The sequence below is a fragment of the Lygodium microphyllum genome, chromosome 12 (assembly GCF_053477565.2).
Source record: "Lygodium microphyllum isolate KBCC chromosome 12, Lygodium_microphyllum_v1.1.10, whole genome shotgun sequence".
Taxonomy (NCBI): Eukaryota; Viridiplantae; Streptophyta; class Polypodiopsida; order Schizaeales; family Lygodiaceae; genus Lygodium; species Lygodium microphyllum.
Genome location: NC_141146.1, coordinates 128,444,018 through 128,464,631, shown reverse-complemented (window position 1 = coordinate 128,464,631; position 20,614 = coordinate 128,444,018). Strand labels below are relative to the sequence as shown.

The 20,614-nt window shown below is 44.8% G+C and overlaps 1 protein-coding gene across 5 annotated transcripts in view; it reads left to right on the top strand.

Moving 5' to 3' along the window:
• LOC148028254 (uncharacterized) overlaps positions 1-20,614 on the top strand; it is a 346,086-nt gene that overhangs the window by 249,938 nt on the left and 75,534 nt on the right. For 3 of the 5 annotated variants that reach the window (XM_087690038.1, XM_087690039.1, XM_087690037.1), the window contains exons 34-40: positions 10,168-10,476; positions 10,565-10,915; positions 17,340-17,591; positions 17,687-17,851; positions 18,114-18,287; positions 19,218-19,520; positions 19,716-19,874. In XM_087690038.1, the coding sequence (XP_087546164.1) occupies positions 10,168-10,476; positions 10,565-10,915; positions 17,340-17,591; positions 17,687-17,851; positions 18,114-18,287; positions 19,218-19,520; positions 19,716-19,874 (1,713 nt within the window). The remainder of the gene's footprint in view (positions 1-10,167; positions 10,477-10,564; positions 10,916-17,339; positions 17,592-17,686; positions 17,852-18,113; positions 18,288-19,217; positions 19,521-19,715; positions 19,875-20,614) is intronic. The other 2 variants (XM_087690040.1, XM_087690041.1) reach the window with 2 other exon arrangements.

Here is a 20,614-nt window from a genome sequence, read left to right as displayed (position 1 = left end):
GTCAGGGTGAGCTAGTCGAGGGTCTGGGATAGGCTCTAGACCAATGACGAGGTCCCAAAGACCTTGAGACTCAAGCACTTGTCGCATGAAATTCGACCAAGTAGTGAAATTTGACCTGTTAAAAGGTGTCTTATCCATGAAGGCATTCTTGGCCGTTGCAACAGAAGTGGTAGTGCTCGGAGATGGATAGTGTGAAAAGTGTAGTGGAAGTGGGATGGGGGAACGTAGTACACTTGAAAATGGGCCCCATAGTGCCCACCAGGCATGCGGGTAGTGTGCAAGGTGGATCCATAGGTAGGGATGGGCTCACTACGCATGGGCATGGTAGCCACATGAGGAACCCAAGGAGGTGGGATGGGAACACGGGGAGCAGAAGATGGGAATCCCTGCGTAGGTGTAACCTAAGGAGAGTGTGAAGACACACCATAAGCTGAGGATGGAAACCCCTGTGTAAAGTGGTCATGGGAGATGTGAAGCTGGGGATAGTGAGGGGGATGCCCATCACAGTCGACCCAGGAGTTATGGGTGTGCTCATTTGCTGAAAGGTGAGAGGCACTGTGTTAAAGGGTGGCATTCCCCCTAATGAAGTACCATAGTGCAAAGAGGTAGAGAATGGGGTGGAGAAGGAAAATGTGCTAGGAGCGGAGATGAAAGATCCAACCCCTATGGTGTTTGATGCAGATGTGGAGTGTAATCCAAGATTTTGGAAAGATGATGAGAGATGATCAAGGTGTGATATAGAAGAGGGTGGGATGGGAGGGAAGTGAGAAGTGTGTGTGATATGCTCAAATGAAACAGAAGCTATAGATGTACCTGAATTTCGTCTACTTCGTGAGCCCCCTCTATTGAAGTTCACATATGCAAAGCCAACTGGATCCTGTACCTCAAAAGAAGAAACATGCGAGGTTTTTGATTCATGCAACACAAAAGAATTGTACGAATCTGACATTGGACCTGGCGGAGATGATCAAGATGGATAGCCAGACGTTTCGAATGTTGTGTGTCCTCCATGATTGGAGAGGTGGCCAGCCTCACCAACCGGTCTGAATGTGGTAGCAAAACTGCTATGAGGGGTGTAAACATCACCGTACTTGTTGCGATAGTACTCCTCAAAGTCCTCCTCTGTCATGTTAGTGAAATCTGGTGAAGGTGGAGTGTTGTCCTCCTTACCGAGTCCATAATGCCGTCTCAGGGCCTCCAATGATGGAGAAGCCTGATAAGACATCATAGAAACTGGAGAAGGTGTCTGGGACATTGTGATTCGGTTACGAGTCGTATTGTGTGCCTTGCACAAAGACTAGCTCTCAACAATATCTGTAGGATACTCTTTACAAGAGCACCGGCTATGATACCATGTTAAGAAGACTGCTAGGGTTTGCACTGAGGACACACAGAGTGTACGACCACGACAGAAACACAAAGACACAGACACAGACACAGACACAGAGGGTAAAACTCAAACACAAGCAGAAGAAGGGAGAGAGAGAACACAACTCTGAAGTGAATGAATGCTGTAAATGAATGTAACAGTGTACAGTGTGCTCAAGGGCAGAGCAATGTCGGATTGTGATGTCCACCGAAGACGGATCTGAAGTCTGTGACCACCAATCGGAGTGTAGGAGTGCTGAATAGTGAATGGCAGCAGGCTGGTCACCAAAACGCAGTAGTCTGGAGGCTGGAAACTGGTAAACGCAGCAGTGTACCACCAATTTGGGGCTGGAAACTGTGCAGAGTCTGCTGTAAACAACAGGGTGAAACAATGTCTGAGAGTGTCAGGGTCTGCAATGCTGAAAACGCAGGCTGGCTGACCCTGGAGATGATGGACAGCAGGCTAAACAGCAGTCTGGAGAGTTTGGAGCAGTCGCCAACAGCTGAGAGCTGTCGCCTACAGCAATGCACAGGCTGAAGATGATGTGGCTGTAGTCGATGATGGCTGGACAGCAGATGGAGGCGGGAGGCTGTAAACTGGGCGGCAACAGCAGCAGAGTGTGTGTGGGCTGGTGTATTCTGCAAACAAGGATGATGGTTGAATGGGGGCAGCCTGTCTATTTATAGATGTGGAAGGGTGCCCCAAAAATTAGGGTTTCCACTAAACTTTCTCGTACCGCTCCCCATTTTAGGGTTTCTATTGAACTCTCTCGAACCGCTTCCCGTTTTAGGGTTTTACTCTAAAAGAGTATTTTTAGTGTCTTTTGGGGCTGTTTAAGAGGCTAATCAACAAGTAATGCATATTTTAGCTCAACAGCACCAACACGAGGCAATGTATGAGGTGGTAGCTAGGAGTTCCTAGTTGACCACCAGGGCTCGACTGGCTAGTGAGAGGCTAGCCGTGCTAGGTCAAATTCCTCTGGATGGAATCCATGATAAGATGAAACTGCTAGGCAGGGGTGATGTCAAGTCCCACCTGGAACCCTAGGTACCGGACAGTTTGCCCTCTGCTCACCCATCTAAATCCCAGGTGGACGCCCCACTCGGTGCTAGAGTCCGGGTCTGTGAGGAAAGCTCCAATCAGTCTCCACTGGGAAAGGCCATCAGTCTTCCGCTTTAGGGAGAAGATTGATAAGGCCTGCTGAAAGACTCCCTCGCATCTGTCCTGAAGTGAAAATCTCCTAGAAGGCCATCAGTAGGGGTTCCTTCACTATTTCCCAGTAGGTGGTGAAGAAGGCCTTAGATAGGCCATCCTTCCTTGGGCATTTCTGCCCATCCTCTGTATGGAAGGCCTCCTCTAGTTTCTTCTCTGTGAAGGGAGCTAGGAGGGCATGTCCCATCTCCTCTGTGACGAGAGATGGGATGTGATCCCAGGCCCGCTGTCTACATCTCTGTCCTCTAGCTGAAGTTGTCTCCTGCTGAAAGAGGTGTGTATCATAGTTGGTGGCATTCTCCATCACCTCATCTGGGCTAGAACGAGTCCTCCCATATTGATTCCTAAGGTTGCGTATCTGCTCTCCTGCGGTGCGTGGCTGGTGCACCTGGAAGAACTTGTTGCACATGTTGTCTCCCTTCCGTGCCCAGAAGGTTGCTAAGGTTCGGAAAGAGAACTTCGAGCGCCTCTCCTCTAGGCCAGCAATAGCTGCTTGTGCACGCACCTTCCTGTGCATGGAGGGTTGGATCCACGGGTGCCTCCTGTAATAATCTCTACGTGGCTGCAAGGTCCTGCCAGAGTGCTCTCTCCTCCTCCTAGCTCTGCTGCCTGGCCTGTATGGTTGCCTCTTGGCAGATTCTGCTCGACTCGGCTAGGACCTCTGTAACCTCCTCTGGTATCCAGTCACTCATGTCCCACTCTTTGGTCCAATTCTGCTCTATCTGTCTCATCACCTCGTCCCTCCTGTAGATCGAGTCAGGGATCCGATAGGATCATGTGTCCATGGCGGATGCTGGGGGATCAAGTGTCAGGAGATTTGGGCAATGATTGGATAACGTGGAGCTTGCCAACTGTTCAATATGGCCACCATGAGAGCCTCCTCACTCTCCCACATAAAACTTGTCCAACAGCTCCAACAGGGTTCCATCTAGCCGCTTGTATCCCCACGAGAAGTCCAACGAACTCTTGCTCCTGTGGAAGGCAGGGTCTCTCCAGGCATCGCGTGCTCCTACTGCTAGTAGAAAGATCTCCCATGCCTCCTGCTTCTCCCTAGCCATGCCCTACTAGTTTCTGCCTTTGCCCTACTAGTTTCTGTCTTTTCCCTACTGGTCCTCCAAGGCCTGCATGTTGTTGAAGTCTCCTCCAACAATCCAACATTTGACCTCTGGGAGTCCATCCTCGATCTCCACCTAGAACGTACTGCGTGCCCTAACCTCTGTAGGGGCATAGACATTTAGGACTCCAAGGCACGAGTCCCCAATATCCAATCTGATCCATAGAACCCTCCCTGCCACTATCGTCCCGTGTTTTCGTACACAAGCAGTGAGACTTGGGCCAATAGAGGTGCATACAACTCCACTCTTGCTGTGGGCACCTATGGGGTGCTCCCAGTAGGTATGCGAGCTGCCTGAAATTTCCTTCCCAACCCGCTGGGCTTGGGTGGGGGTGAGCTTGTGCTCCTGTAGAAGTAAGATGTCGATCCATCTGGTAAGGGCAGGCTGTAGCTGCTGCCGAATAATCAACTTCTTGGAACCACGTGCCCCATTGTAGTGGAGACTATTCACATTCCAGGATGCAAGGTGCGGGCTGATGGGGAAACCTGTGACTGACCGAACATGCATCTGTTCGGTGTGGAGGGTGCTAACGAGGAGGAGAAGCTATGAGGCATGTAAGTATGCTTTGCCACCGGTCTGGACGACGAGCTCTAGTCTCCCATGGTGTCCCTCGGCTAGACCATAGGGGTGATAGATGCTCCAGGTGGTACTATCAATGCATCTATCAGCCATGCTGAGAGTTGTGACTCTCTATAGTGGTAGAAACGAGCCGCTTGTGATAGGGGCCACTTGATCACATCTCGCATAGCTCCTCCACTATGGAGGAGCTCGAAAGATAATGCTCAAGTGTGGGACCTCGGCACTAGCCCACCAGTTAATGTCCATCATGCAACCAGGCCACTGCTGTGCAAATAGTGCTAGTCCTCCTTCTCCCATCCATTGGTAGATGTGGTCTGCTACCTGACTCTTCAACTCTTTCTCTACCTGTGTAGCCGTCTACTTGGGTGAGTAAGAAGACTAAAGAAAAAAGACGTAGTTTGGTCCATCCAGTGGTGCTAGTAGATGGACCTTGCCCCTCCTTGACTTACGAACCATGAAGATCCCCACCTCTAGAGGTAGCAGAAACTCTCCGCGCTCCGCAACTCTCAGGTAGGATCATGAGCCACTGCAGATGAAATCCTGTGGCAACAGCTGCATCTGTCGTCTTCGGGAAAGTATGACGGGCAGTAGGGGCGGATGAGCTGGTGGCTGTATGGGAGGGTGGAGACTGTTGGTGTGAGGAGGATGTAGGCATGTGTGGCTCATCACCTCTTGTGGGAGGAGGGGGGGTGGGTCTAGGGGGGACCACCTGTACCGAGTGTGAATCAGGGGGTTTGCTCGGTAGGGGGGGCGGTGGGGGGGAGTAGGATCGAGGGATGGTGGGGTGGATGGAGATGCATGGCGGGTCTGGGGAGGGGGTGCTGTGGACCAGCATCAGTGGGGGGGTGGGGTTTAAGGGCTGTGGGATCTTAGGTGAGGTAGTCTATGGCGCGGGTGGTGGACGTGGGGGGTTGTGGTTTAGGGAGTAGGATCGAGGGATGGTGGGGTGGATGGAGATGCATGGCGGGTCTGGGGAGGGGGGGTTGGTGGCCCTGGAGAGGGGGTGCTGTGGACTAGCGTCAGTGGGGGGGTGGGGTTTGAGGGCTATGGGATCTTACGTGAGGTAGTCTGTGGCGCGGGTGGTGGATGTGGGGTCTGTGGTCCTGGTGGTTGGGCCGGGTAGGGGCGGCTGTGGAGTGCTTTGCCAAGGGGGCGGTGCTCGCCCACTTGCTCCTTGCTATCAATACTGGGTTTGAGGGACAGGCTATGCCCCCCCTTGCCGTCTCCCTCTCTGTTGTCTCTGGACCCGTGTGAAGTTGTCAGTGTCCATCTCCAGGCCTGTCGGCGGAGCCGCTTTGGCTCCGAAGCGTGTACACATTGCCACCTAATGCCTCAATCTCTAGGAACTGTGGGATATTCTTGACCTCTTTCATTGCCACCCGTACCTTTGGGACTCCTGCTGCTGTCACTGTATCCGTAAAAGACGCGGGAAGGACAATGGCGAAGAGCCGTCCAAAGTCTTCCACCAAGTGGCGATACTGTATCGCCAAGCCGGGGAAAGAAGGGTGATTGGGTGCCGAAGAAACCTGTTGTGGAGTGCAAATGCCTCCATGGTAAAGCCATTGTACCAAGGTACCATGTATATGACCCCCTTCGTGGACGCATATGGTGAACTGGCAAGTAACTCGCGAGCTGCGTCTGCCGAACTGAGCCTGACCATGAAGATCCCTTGGACCATTAGGACCGCCTCCACGATCTGCGTTGTGCTGATGCGCAGCGTGGAGTGAAGCCAGTCCTGAAGCTGGGCCCTGGCTGTGGAATGTCCTACTACCTGACCATAAATTGTTGTTTCCTTTAGCTCCAACTCCATAGCTCAGACGGCTAAGAGCTACTCTTTAGAGAGGATGACACGCAAAAGTGTTTGAGTGGGGGGCACTTGCTGAGTTTGCCGGCATCTGACTAGATGTTTCCATTGCCGACCCTTCTGAGGAAACTACCAACTACGTCGCGGTGCTACTTGAGGGGGGAATTTGCTGCAGGAGAGGGAGCAACTTGGAGGGTGGGAGGAACAATGGCGAGGGGGGGAGGGCTGTTGTTTTTGGTAGTTGGGGGCAGAGGGTTGTTGGATACCGCAAACGGGACGGTGATTGCAGATAGAGGCAGTGCACCGGCCGGGGGGGGGGGGGGGGGTGGGGGAACAGCAGGGCGGGTTGGGGGCGGGGGGACAGCAGGGCGGGCGGGGGTCACATATGGTGGGGGTAGCAAGGCGGGCGGGGGGCCGGGACAACAAGGTGGGCGGGGGGCCAGCAGGGGGGGGGGGGGGAGATGGAATGGCGGGGAGGGTGGAGTAAGCGAAGCAGGCGGCTGAAGCTGTTGGTGGTTGGGGGGGGGGGGGGGGGGAGAGTGGCGCCGGGGCGGAGGGGAAAGGCAGATCTGAGGGGCGGGAGCGTTCACGAGCCATCAGGATGGGGGCGGGTTGGGGGGGGGGTGTGCAGCTACGTCAGCGCGAAAGATCTGGCAGGCGCAATCAGATGTGACGGGGGGAGGGGAGCTTGCGACGTGACGGGCTTGAGCAGTTCTTAATAAATCTACTGCATTTTCTTGTAAAAAAAAAACACTCGTAGATCTAGAAGTTCTGTATGAGGGTCCAATGAGGTAATAGCATCTCTCTTCAATTGAACCCCTGTCAATGCAATTAGCCCCTGACATTTTGGCATAACCAGCCCACCACCAACACTCCTTAGTGTTGCTCTTTTGGACTGCTATTATTTTCTTATCAGGGGCCGTGACTTTATTGGCCCTGGTACCCGAGCCATGTACCAACTGCCAAGCTCCTATGGGCTAAAAGACACAAAAAGAGAGAAATCTTCCTTGGCTTAGAGTCATCATCCAATCTCCTCCAACTGTCTATCAAGAAAAGTGTTGACATGCCCTGTGGGTGCCAATGTTGAGTGGTTGTTGGCTTTGCTACAATCATGCGCATTTGTAGACTATATCCTCCTGTGCAACCTGGTGGTGTAACCAAAGAAGGCTACACACAAGTCTATCAATGAATGTATGTCTCCAAACCCGCCCTCCAAGGTTCCATTGTAATCTTTGTAGTGGTCTCCTTTGATAGGTCCAGTGCCTCCATCCCTCCATCAAGCAAGTGGCTAGATCTTGATCAATGTACCATCTGTTATGACAGTGTGCCACTACTCTGATCACTAGCAAGAGCAACCAGTAAATTCTGCCTCATCTAAGTCCTCTCTCTGAATCCAGCCATCCTCCTGCTTTATGAAATTGTAAAGCCTTTCACTACCAGTCGCAATCATTAGGAAGAGGAGAGTGAAGAAGAGATTCAGTCCTAATCTGATCTAGAACAGCAGATCGAAGATATAAGACAGCCAATTATTGAACATATCAGCAACTTACTACTGTCACAAGTGCCAGAAGCTTGTTCTGCTGGTCAAGTTGCTGCTCCTTGCATCCATGATGTTATTCAGCCTTGATGCTACTGTTCTCAACCTTGATGATGCTAGAAATGGCCTTCCCTGACCCAAAAGACCTCTTCTAGGGTTGTATGCGGCCCATAATGGCTGTCCCAGCTTGTATGTAGCCCCAAATCAGAACAGATGAAAAAAGAGTTTAGTTTCCCAAGTGGCATGCAAAATCCGCACTCCAAATTACTTATATTTAAATATTCTTGGGCTGTTAAAACTTTTTATGGCCTTACCAACTATCAAATTTTAAGTGGCTGCCCAAACTCAACATTTAGTGTTGAACTTTAACTTTGTGTTAAATCTGTCACATCGTTGTTGCTATGTCATCATATTTGAACATGTTTGTGTACACTCAAATGAAATATCTCAAAGTGCGCTTTCCAACATGCAATTATCTTTTACCAAAAAACCGAAACTTCTAAATTAATGACCAGCTCCGAAAATGACCCAAGGCAAAAATACGACAAGAGCCTTGAATAGAGCTTCAAAAGAAAATAACATCCCAACGTTAAATGAAGTCTTAGAAGGGAAAGGGCAAAGAGAAGGGTGAATGGATAAAGATGAGTGTCACAATTCACATCTCTATCTGTATCACGATCACATTTGTCTTCACATCATTTATTGTGATCCTGACGATCATGATGGTCTTCATGATATCCTCATGATCATGGCAGCTTTTGTGCCAATCCTCATGATCTCCTTAGTCTTTGTGACAGTCCTCATGGTCTTGGGAGTCCTCTTAATCCCAACAATTCTTGCAACTGGGCTCCAACATCTTTATCCTTCAAACCTACAGGGAGAGCTGTGTTTGGAGAAGAGGCATGCTGACCATAGACCACCAGTTGTATCCTCAGAAAATCCTCCACATGAACAAGCACGACCAGGCTGAGAAGAGGGCAGAAGGGTGGGAAAATGCAAGAGGAAGAAGAAAAAGCAGCATGCTGGAAGGATTCTCTTTTTGAACACTTGGGAATGATAGCATGTGAGTGCGGAGGACAATAGCAAGAACACTAAAAGAAAGAAGGATATAGTAATGTCTGTGTAAGGCCAATGTGACCTATGAGACAATCCGGAGTACATCCATGTCTAATGTCGTCTCAACAGTAAAGTGAAGATAACGGTGAAATAAGTGGCCTATGAAACAATGCTGAAAATAAGTGTAGAATGAGACGATGCTAGGGTACAAGCATGCCTAGTGTTGTCTCATTGATGGAATGAAAAATCAGTCCTACTATGGTGGAGACTATGGGTTGTAGCTGATTTTTGGCATCTTTGCATGATGTCACGACTCAGCTATGATGCGGTCCCTAACTGCTCAACTAATGTACCTGGTGGTGACTCTTTGGTGTCTCATAATGATGGCTCTGATCCAACTATGGTGTGGCTTCCTCGGTTGTGGTCCTCGTAGATGGTGTTGTCGTGCTCAGAAGAGTGTGATGGCTCTGTCAAACGTGACTGCATGGTGTGGATTGGAGGGCGTCTAGCAGGGTGGCTGTCTCTACTAGGTTAATGGTGTCTACAGAGACATTCATCTACAGAAAGAGAGAGAGTATTGGCCTCTTGCACATCCGATCATTCTTTAATTTCAGCAACCATGACAGACAACAAACAAGAGAAAGAGTGTGAGAGAAGTATGAACACAGAGATAAATGAACAAAAGTCTGATCTGAATGCACAAGGATGAATACTGCAGCCTCTGTACATGTGGACAGGCCATGTCACTGAGGGTGCAGGACTGAAGAGCAGGGAGAAGAGAATGCAGGCAATGTTGAGGAGATGAAGACAAGGAAGGAAAGGGCAATGATCAAGGTGATGATGAAGGCACAATGTGGCAACCACCTATATAGGTGGAAGGGAGAGAAACTGGCCGACTTTCTGCCTTAATGGGCTGACCTGCAATCGACCTGCCTAAATGGGCTGACTCTGTCGCATATGTCAAAAACTGGGTGACCTGATCATCAAACTGCCACCAAGCTCCACACATGTGGATTGCACCTGAAAATGACTGGAAATGCTGCAGAAAACTGCTGGAATGCCGGGAGTAAGAGCACACAACAAATGCATGATGATGACACAATGTCAGAGATTCGTGTCCCCATCAAAATTTGACAGAGCTCACAAGTAGGAGATGACAGCCAAAATACAATGAATGCTAACAACTGTGAGGTCACCTAGCCCTCCTGTTGTCTAGGAGCAAGTTAATCAGACCTTGGCAATCAACTATATTGTGTCCATACTTCTGTCAAAGCCGTCGTTTGAGTCAAGAATAAAGGCATTCCATGTCATCCCAAGTATATCAAATTCCCATCCAACATGAGAAATGTAAAGGTTCTTTTTATTGCATAGTCAAGAGTTTCAGTTGGTGAATGAGATTTGATAGTAATTACATTCATCTGATAATGATGTCACATTTATTTTCAAGTCATATGAAAGTCAAGAGAGAAGCCAAAAGTAGCCCCAATGCACCCAGGTACCAAATATCTGGAAAATTGAAGATTTAGATCTCATAGCAAATGCCATGCGCCCTCTTCTTCAGCAGAAAGGAATTCCTGCCACAAAGATTGCTCTTCAAACAACATTTTTGAGCCGTGTTCGGCAAAATCTGCATGTAGTTATCTGTATGAGTCCAATTGGCGATGCCATCCGTACAAGGTTACGAATGTTTCCATCACTTGTCAACTGCTGTACCATTGATTGGTTTCATGAATGGCCTGAGGAGGCTCTTCGTTCCGTTGCAACTAATTACATATCTGCTACACAGCTTCTAGAAAGTGAACAGGTATGTTGTGCACCATTATTCCCTATGTGAACATGGCTTAGTATTTTGTGGTCCAACTAAGTTATCAATGCATTTGCATACTTGGCAGGTAAACTCAGTAGTGGAGGTATGTGTTTTTGTCCATCAATCTGTCGAAATTGCAGCAAAGGAATTCTATGAGGAACAAAGACGCCATGTATATGTTACTCCAACTAGTTACCTTGAGCTTCTTGCTACATATATCAAACTTTTAGCTGAAAAAAGAGAGGAATTGGGACAACTTCGAGGAAGGCTTGAAGCTGGTTTGGATAAATTGGAGATGACAGCAAAAGACGTTGAAGTAATGCAAAAAGAGTTGGTTCGCCTTCAGCCTGTATTGGAATCAACTGTTGAAGAAGCCAACAAGATGATGATCACAATATCAGAAGACAAGAAAAGAGCAGACATCACAAAACAAGAGGTGCCAGCTTTACTGCAAGCAATCACTGCATTAGACACTATTTGTTTAAGTTGGTACTTCAAGCATTGGATGATAGTGAGCTTAGGGGCTATGATCTGTAAGAATTATAAAGGCTCCTGTGGATCTGTCAGCATGTTGTACATACATTCAGGGTCTTCTTGCATATTCATTGATGTTTCACTTCATGTTCAACCTGTTCCTTGTAAATAACACACTAACAGAACATGCATGTAAATCATACCATTTCAACCTTAATACAGGTCTTATGCACACACGTCTGTTTTGTACTTATCACTTGCTTTAAAGCAGAGTGGTCTTCTGTATACATTCACCATGGTGGTATTTATCATTAAGGTGTTTCTTAGTAGAGTTTCTCTTTTGGGGAAGAAAACAACACAATGTGTTATTTACATGCATATCAACTGTAATACAGGTCTATGCACAGCATGTGTCTGCTTTGTTCTCCTTTGTAAATTCCGTTAAAGCAGAGGGATCTTTTATACATTTACCATGGCAGTAATTATCACGAAGGTGTTTCTTAGTAGAATTTCTCTCCTAGGAAAGAAAAAAACAAAATGTGTTCTGAAGGGGCTTTCTTTTGTGAGAATGGAGATGGGAGCTCTCAGCTGAGAGTACACAGTTGATTGAAGAGTGTACGAGAGTGAAGAGGGAGCACGACTCCCAATGCAATTCCAAAGAGTGTAATAAAAGTACAAAGTACAGAAGGCGCGATGCCAGGTGGCTTTCGGCGGAGAGAGACTTTCAGCACATGCGACCATCATCCATTCCCTCCGCGGACGATGGGATCAGGTGCAGGGCAAGTCGAGGGCTCGTCAGGAGCTCTGTGGTCACTTCATGCATACCTGGGGCGGCCAGGGTTTGTTCTTTGTGATGCACGCAAGCAGCCCCATTTGGCAATATACCTATATCCCCCCCCCCCCCCCCCAACAAAAAAAACCCCCATGGCTTCTTGCCCCCATCCCCCCGAGACCACCTTGAGAGGCTTGTATACATGATGTACTGGTGACTTTGCTTCAACTCTAGCTAGTTTGTTGAGCATGAGCACTCTGTTGTAATCAGCTTTTTGAGTAATATAATCAGCCACATTTTACTTGCAAAATAAAAGAGTACAAAGTATAACCCTTAGATCTTAGGGTCGTTAATGCGCATTGACACCCGAAAGGTGTAAAACACGATAATTGACCCAACTGTGTAACATAGATACACAAAATAGAAAATAACATAATTGGGAGACAAAACCTCTCATAAGAAAAGTAAAAAGTGCCCTAGTGTCCTAATGCAGATCACCAACACTCCTTTGTGAGCGTAGGCATGTGTCAAACCCAACAAACCCCCTTGGAGTGAAAAGTGATTAGCATACAAGGATCATCCACCAAAGGAGATCAAATTTAAAGCATTGTGAAATGCTTCAAAATTGTCACGAGGATGAGCTTTGGTGAAGATGTCTACCACACTTCTAGTGGTAGGACAATAGACAAGGCCCATCTCTCTTACATGTAGCCTCTCTTTGACAAAATGATAGTGGATCTCTATGTGTTTTGTGTGTGCATGAAACACTAGGTTCTGTGCCATTGCAATGGCACCCTCACTGTCAGTAAACAAAGGAGTTGGCTTCGTGATAGATACATCAATATCAGCCAACAAATGTCTCAACCATACACATTCATTGTGATAGTGAAAACTGCCTTGTATTCAGCTTCAGAAGACGATGTGGCAACAGTGGATTGTTTCTTGCTAAGACAAGAGATGCAAGATGAGCAATGAAAGAAATAGTTTTCACTCAAAGAGCAATGTGATACAAAATCACCAACCCAATCTAAATCACAATAAGCATGTAATTGCAATATAACCCCCTTGGCATAAAGCAATCCAAGAGTCCTAGTATCGTGCAAGAATGAAAAACATGCTTTATAGCTTGCCAATGTGACATGTGTGGGTTGTGCATGTATCTGCTCAGGGCTGAAACTGCAAAGTGAATATTTGGGTGTGTGTTGCATAAATAAATGAGACATCCAACTGCTAGAGCATATGTAAGAATGTCAAACAGATCACTATCATCATGTAAAGACAACTCGAGTACAGTTTCCATTGGTGTGCTAACTAGCTTGCAATCCCAGAAGCCAAATCTCTCAAGGAGTTTACCAATATATCTGGGCTGAGACAATCCAATGCCTCTAGCATTCTGGGTAAACTCAATGCTCAAATAATAATGCAAAGGTCCCAAATCAAACATTTCAAAAGTTGGTTGCAAATTTTTCTTAAATGCTCAAATTTGATCAGCATGTATCCGTGTGAGTAGAAGATTATCTACATAAAGACAAATGACCAACAAGGATCCCCCCTCTTTGCATCTGTAAAGAGTAGACTTTGATAGGTTATTAATGAATCCTTGGCTGAGTAAAAAGGCATCAATTTTGGCATACCAAGCTTGTGGAGCTTGCTTTAAACCATTCAAAGCCTTTTTTTAGCTTGCATACCAAGTGTTCGGATCGCTCAACTGCAAAACCAATGGGCTGTTGTACATACACTTCTTAAAGTTTCCATGTAAAGATGTAGTTTTAATATCAAGCTGGTGCACAATCCAACCATGATGGGCAGCGAAAGCAACCATACACTGAATGGTAGTCATACGGGATGTAGGAGCAAATGTCTCCTCATAATCAATGCCCTTCTTTTGCCCGTAGCCTTTTGCCGCAATAATGGCCCTATACTTATCAATGGATCCATCTACTTTTCTTTTCAGCTTATAGACCCATTTTGTGCCAATGGCTTTCTTTCTAACATGCAATGCTATTAAATCCCATGTTTGATTCTTTATGATAGAATCAAATTCAGCTTACATTACTGCCATCCAATGCACACTATTATGCATCCTCAAAATAATCAGGCTCCTCATCATCAAGTGTGTGTGCTGCCATAACAAACTCCATTATATTAGCATGATCATGCAAACGGGCTTGTCTTCTAGTACGATTAGCAATAGGAGCATATAAATGACTATATTTCATAGTCTACAAGTACCATCTAGGCATCTACGTAGCTTCCTAATTATGTACAAGCTTCTACTGAACCTCAAATTCAGCATCTTGCTGAATATTCAGATCAACCATAGGTTGAATTTTTACATTGCTTAATGGAGCAGTTGGTTGAACATTTTGTTCATTTATTGGAACTTGAGCTATATCACCAAAAGAAATGAGCAGCAGCCCTTTAAACACATCATTGGCTACTGAACCTCAAATTCAGCATTTTGCTGAATATTCAGATCAACCATAGGCTGAATTTCTGCATTGCTTAATGGAGCAGCTGGTTGAACATTTTGTTCATTTACTGAAACTCGAGCTATATCACCAAAAGAAATGGGCAGCAACCCTTCAAACACATCATTGGCAGCCTGATATGTATCAAAACCACCAAGGGATAATTCTGATTTTTCATCAAAAATCACATTCCTATGGACAAAGACTTTCTTGGAAACAAGATCATATAGTGTGTATCCTTTGCTCTCACTGCTATACCCTACAAAAATGCATTTGACAGCCTCGTTGTCTAACTTCTTTCTTAGTACTTTGGGAAAATGAGCATATACAAGACATCCAAAAGTATGAAAGTGGTCAACTGAAGGTTTCCGGCTGTTCCAAGCCTAAAAAGACGTGACATTTTTCAATGCCTTGGTAGTGCACTTATCCAAAACATGACAAGCACACATAACTGCTTCCATCTAAAAACCATGTGGTAGATTCTTAGCTTTCAGCATACATCTGGTTATCTCCATGAGTGACCGATTTTTTCTTTCTACAACCCCATTCTAGTATGGAGTAGATGTAGTATACTGATGGGCAATGCCTTTCTGGTTCAAAAATTTGTTCAACAAGAAAGACATGTATTCCCCCCCTGAATCTAGACGGAGAGTCTTAACCTTGCAGCCAGATTAATTTTCAGCAAGTGCAACAAAAGCCAAAAATGCATCACACACCTCTGACTTTTTCACCAATGAGTAGACCTAACAAAAATGAGTAGAGTCATCAATGAAGGTGACGAAATAATAACATCCACCCAATGACTTTGTTTGCAAAGGTCCACATACATCCAAATGCACAGTCTATAATCAGACTATTGCCTTAAAAGCAGCATCACGAGGAAATGAGCCCCCTCAAGCCACACCTTGGTTGAGGTCCTAGTGCCACCCAAGCTCAGCAACCTGAGTTCATATACCAAATGTGAGAATGGAGATGGAAGTTCTCAGCTAAGAGTACACAATTGATAGTAGAGTGAGTGAGAGTGAAGACACAGCACAACTCGCAATGCAATTCCAAAGAGTATAATGAAAGTACAAAGTACAGCCCTTAGACCTTAGGGTTGTTAATGTGCATTCACACCCAAAGGGTGTAAAACATGATAAGTGACCAATTTGTGTAACATAGACACATAAAATAGAAAATAATATAATTGGGGGGAAAAACCTCTCATAAGGAGAGTAAAAAGTGCCCCAATGTCCTAATGCGGATCACAGACACTCCTTTGTGAGCGTAGGCATGTGTCAAACCCAACATCTTCATATTATTCAAGAGGGCTTACAATTTAGGATTGCGGAAGGGCTTAGAAATTGTGTATTCTCCAAGTTTTGAGCACAAGGTCGGCTGTTGAGGGGATGCTTGTGCCCAATACTAAGCAATATGTCCCGATCTCCATAGTCAGTCTTGTGGCTACACATTCTAGTCCTAGCAGCAGCCCCTATTACATACCTATCCTCTTTGGGACTACCAGATCCATTACCCATTGCACTGATGATCACACTTCATCACTAGCACTATCATTAGTCCCTCCATAACCCCTTTGACTATGAGGCCTTTCTAAACTGACAAGACTCACCCAAATTGGGGTTAATGAAGTTGATTGTGCTAGCTTATAGCCAGAAAAGTGAGATCTAGTGGTCAAATCATAAGCATCAACATGCATTAAGACTTGTGACAGAAGACAAATTATGCTCTCTGAAGATTTTGCAAAATGAAGCATTTCTGATTAAATTACTCCAAATCTAACATGGAATTACATGCACTCCCTAGCATAGAATTACATGGTCAAGTGTTAAGACTCAAATTGAGATATGGAAAGAAATGAAGTGCTTGCATAAGCAGAATTTAACTACATTAGAAAACTCGATAGAGCACTTTGAGGACTCCAGCAAAACAAATATCAGCTTGCCAAAGGACAGAATCAAATGATGGATTTGATGTTTAAGAAGTTGCCTGCATCACAATGAGCAAAGGACTTCAGAAACCTTCTGGTTTGTGAAGTCAAACCAGTCAGCCAGATTTTGACTTTAAAGAATTGTCAGCCAATGGAACACATAGACAAAAGAATGCACTGAACAAGGTTGGATGCAGTATCATTTCCTCGGATACCAGTCATCAAGCTAGGCCAAGCAGTAGTGCAAATCCACTCACACCCATGCTTGGCATGTCTAGTAGCGTTTATGGTGATGCATCCATGGGCCATTGACGTCTTTTTGCTATCCTTAAGACATTCTAGATTCCTAATAACTTGTTGACTTCCAATAACTGTTATACATGTTAATAAATCAGGATAGATGACTGGGGCAAGGCTGGCTAATGCATATAATGAAAACAACTTACTGTTCTTCATCATTCTATGCAGAGATTGCAATGCTTATGTACAACTCAGTCTGTGGCAATCACATTGGTTGTAACCATTTCTCTAGGTATGTATTCTCGTAGCTTCTGTCTTGCTTAACTGCTCCTTCAGCAGGTGGCCAGGGTGAAGATGTAGGGGTTATGAAGAACTTCTGGTAGTCTTAGGGATACTGTTGTGGCATCAGTTCCACTATCCTTCAGTATGAACAAGTTAAGAGAAGTAGAGCAATAGAATGGGTGGCACCATAATGACAATTCATCATGTCATTAGGAAATTAAAGCACAAGCATAGGAGCGTGACTACCAAATGATTTGGTACAAAGAGGCTTCATATAAGTAGTGTGCATTATACAGCTCGCTCAGGTGCACCCATAATGGGGTTCAGATTCCTCCCATGATTGAACACATGAAGTGCCCAAGACTATGAGCAGCAATAGAAATATCAAATTAGAAGTCTTAAAGTTTCTATGCAACAAGTTGCTTTTTCCAATTGTTTGAACCAATGGATGTTTTATCTTTGATGATACATGGACATGTCTTCTACTTTCTATGGAACGAGTTGTTTTTTGCAAATTTTTAAACCAATGAAATTTTCCTTTGATGATACGTTAGTTACTAAAAGTTTTCAAATTCATACAAGTGTTTGTTTGACAGATCACTCTCTCACGACAGATCACCCTCTCACTTATGTACCTTTGTGTGCATTTCTTTCTCACACTGGTGCATTATCTATACTTTATTTCTTTCAGGTTGCGAAGCAAGAAGCTGAAGCAAATGTCCAGGCAGCTGAAGCAAAAGCTATTGCAGAAAGTGCTCAGCGTGATGTTGATCAGGCTATGCCCGCTCTTGAAAATGCCCTGTCATCATTGAAAAATTTGACCAAGGCAGATATTGTGGAGGTGAAGTCACTAAAAAACCCCCCTGAAGGAGTTAAAATGGTTATGGAGGCCACATGCATCATGTTCAATGTACTACCAAAGATGGTCCCAGATCCGAACAAGGTCAAAGCATCCACTTAAATTTTTGTACGTAAGTCATATGCTCCTTTCTCATCTTACAGCAGTGTGTGATTAGTGAAGTTTGTTTATTTGAGCAGCTCGGAAAGAAAATACCTGACTATTGGGAACCTAGTACAAAGATGCTTACTGATCCTCAGAAATTCTTAGACTCATTGCTTCAGTTTGACAAGGACAACATTTCTGCCTCTACTATCGAAAAAATTGAGCCTTACATTGAGATGGAAGCTTTCACACCCGAGCAGGTACGGAACTTAAAGATAGGCAGGACATGCAACACTCGGCAGCAGCTTAGAAATAGAGCTCAGTCATACACTGAAGCACTCACTTTGAGTTATTAAATTGAAAACATTTGTAATCAGTCAACTGTTAAGGTGCCATGTTATAACTTGTTCTCTATTCATTCAGAATTTTCATTAGAAGCTTGGAAACTTTGTCAGAACTTGTTTCTTTTACAACAATATCTGCATAAAGTTATTGTATTGATGACTTCTGTGCGATCTGTAGGTTGCAAGGGTCTCTAAAGCATGCACATCGATTTGTATGTGGGTGAGGGCCATGCATGCCTACTATCTAGTGTGCTTAGTTGTCGCTCCAAAAAGAGCTCAACTTGCGATTGCACAAGCCCAGCTGGATTCAACCCTCCAGCAACTTAATGGCGCTCAATCTAAGCTTAAGGAGGTTTGGATTCTATATCAAGTTTGTATTTCAATAACACGAACAAGACATCATAATGGCCGCAGCTACTAGTTGATGTAGATATTGTAAGTTCTTTTGTGGGAGGAGAATTTCTATGATGCATGGTGGAAGTTAGATTGACAAGTCGAGAAGTTTAAGATGTTTAAGAAAGCAACATAATTGAATTAACTGTGTGGAAATGTTGTGATCTATATGTGAATTCATATGCACAACAATGTAGAATGTAGCAGTTGCAATTAAGAATTTAGGCATAACCCACTTTACATATATCCTACAGTCATAGTGGTCATCTTTTTGTTACCTACTTTTATTTCTCTCAAATTAAGTCACATAATTCAAGGACATTCAATTCCTTGGAAATAAACATTGTGGGTATCCTTGGCTCACTAAACTTGAATATACTAACAAGTAAATTGGGATAGACCAACTAAGACCAACATATCTAGGCCCTCGACCATACATCACAGCTGAATGAATATCTTGCCCTAACTTCATTAGCAAGGTCTTTTTAGTCCATGGATCAACTGAAGCCACTCCCATCTATACAAAATGGAGTCCCTTGTACCTGTTCACATAGGTAAGCAAGATATTTTATCATGATAGTCCTACTTCCATAGATAATTTCTGCTATTATTGCATTTTCCACACGACTTAGTTGTTCACATTCTTCATCCTTCTAGTTCTGCATGCTACTGGGTTCTGATCAACATCTACAACTTGGTTTTTCTCCGTTTAAATGCAAAATTAAAAACAACCATATTGTAAATTTTCAACATCAAAGCTCAGTACTGGGAAGCATATGTGGAAATGCTTTATTCCTTGAAGTCTTAGAAAATATAAGTCTGTGCCACTCATGCAGTTAGCTCAGAGATACCTTGAAATTAAGATGATAAAATGTATTTGATTGTACAGGTAGAGCAAAAAATAAGGAAGCTCGAAGCAGACCTTGATGCTGCCGTTAAGAAAAAGGATGAACTTCAAAAAAAAGCCACAGATTGTCAGAAAAGGCTAGAACGCGCTGGAAAGTTAATTGGTGGTCTAGGAGGGGAGCGTGCCAGATGGGGTGATACAATATCTAATTTGACTACAGACATTAAGCATGTTGTGGGAGATGTTGCTGTTGCAGCAGGAGCAATAGCATATACTGGACCTTTCACACCATCATATAGGAAAAAGCTCAACATAGAATGGCACAAAAAACTTTTAGAATTTCATGTAAGCTGCTCCGTTAATATGTATGCAAACTTTTGTGGGAAAATTTGCTGTTGTTACAAGTTGAGGTTTTCACGTACTTGGCAACAAAGCATTACATGTGCTACAAGATCATAACAGCATAACGGCAGCACTGATGGTTTCTTTTGTAGCACATCAAAATTTCTACAAATATTTTTTATTTGCCTTGGACATTAGGTGCCACATACTCCCGAAGTTGACCTTCAGGTTGTACTTAAAGACCCAGTCAAAATGCGTTCATGGAATATAGCTGGCCTTCCAAGTGATTCCCTCAGTGAAGATAATGGCATCATAGTTTTCAAAGCTCGGAGATGGTCCCTTATGATTGATCCCCAGGTAAAACTCATAAAATTGGCTCCTTCCTATGATACTATAATATGGTATACTTTTCTGAGAATCTCCATAGTGCAACTAAGTAGGTGTGTGTCAAAACTCCAGCATCCTTATGATCCTAGAGAATATAGGTGACTCCCTAAAAATCTTCATATTTGCATGTTGGGCCTGTGAAGAGTTAGGGTTAGGGTAACTCAGAGACAACGAACACAATGAACAATGAAGTGAATGACTACTGAATATACATTGCTCATGTAGCAAATACACTATGCAATGAATACTGAACCTCGAACTCTCGTATCTTTCAGATCAAGGTAGCGGTTATGAACTGGAGAGTGTATTGTACTTCAAATGGATCCCGAAAGGCAACAAAGCAGCCTTCGTGTGTTGAACAACAACAAATGCAACCAAAGAGGTTGGATTTGATGCAAACAGGTAGTGAGGAGAGAGAAAGACAAAAAACATAGGTACGTGAGGAGAGGGAAAAACTGGGCAACATCTAGAAACTGTAGATGATTGTGCATGAAGTGTAGGCGACAGCTAGAGGAGAGAGAAACTCAACAAACACAGATATTGGATGATGGCAATAGTGTGTGACTGATGGCAACATGCCCAATTGATGACATCAGCAACAAACACAAGCTGCAAATAGTAGACAATGGCTCTAGGGTACCAGGTGATAGCTCCTAGATGTAGGCAAGAGCTCCAGGATGTAGATGACAAAGCATAATACGAATGCTTCT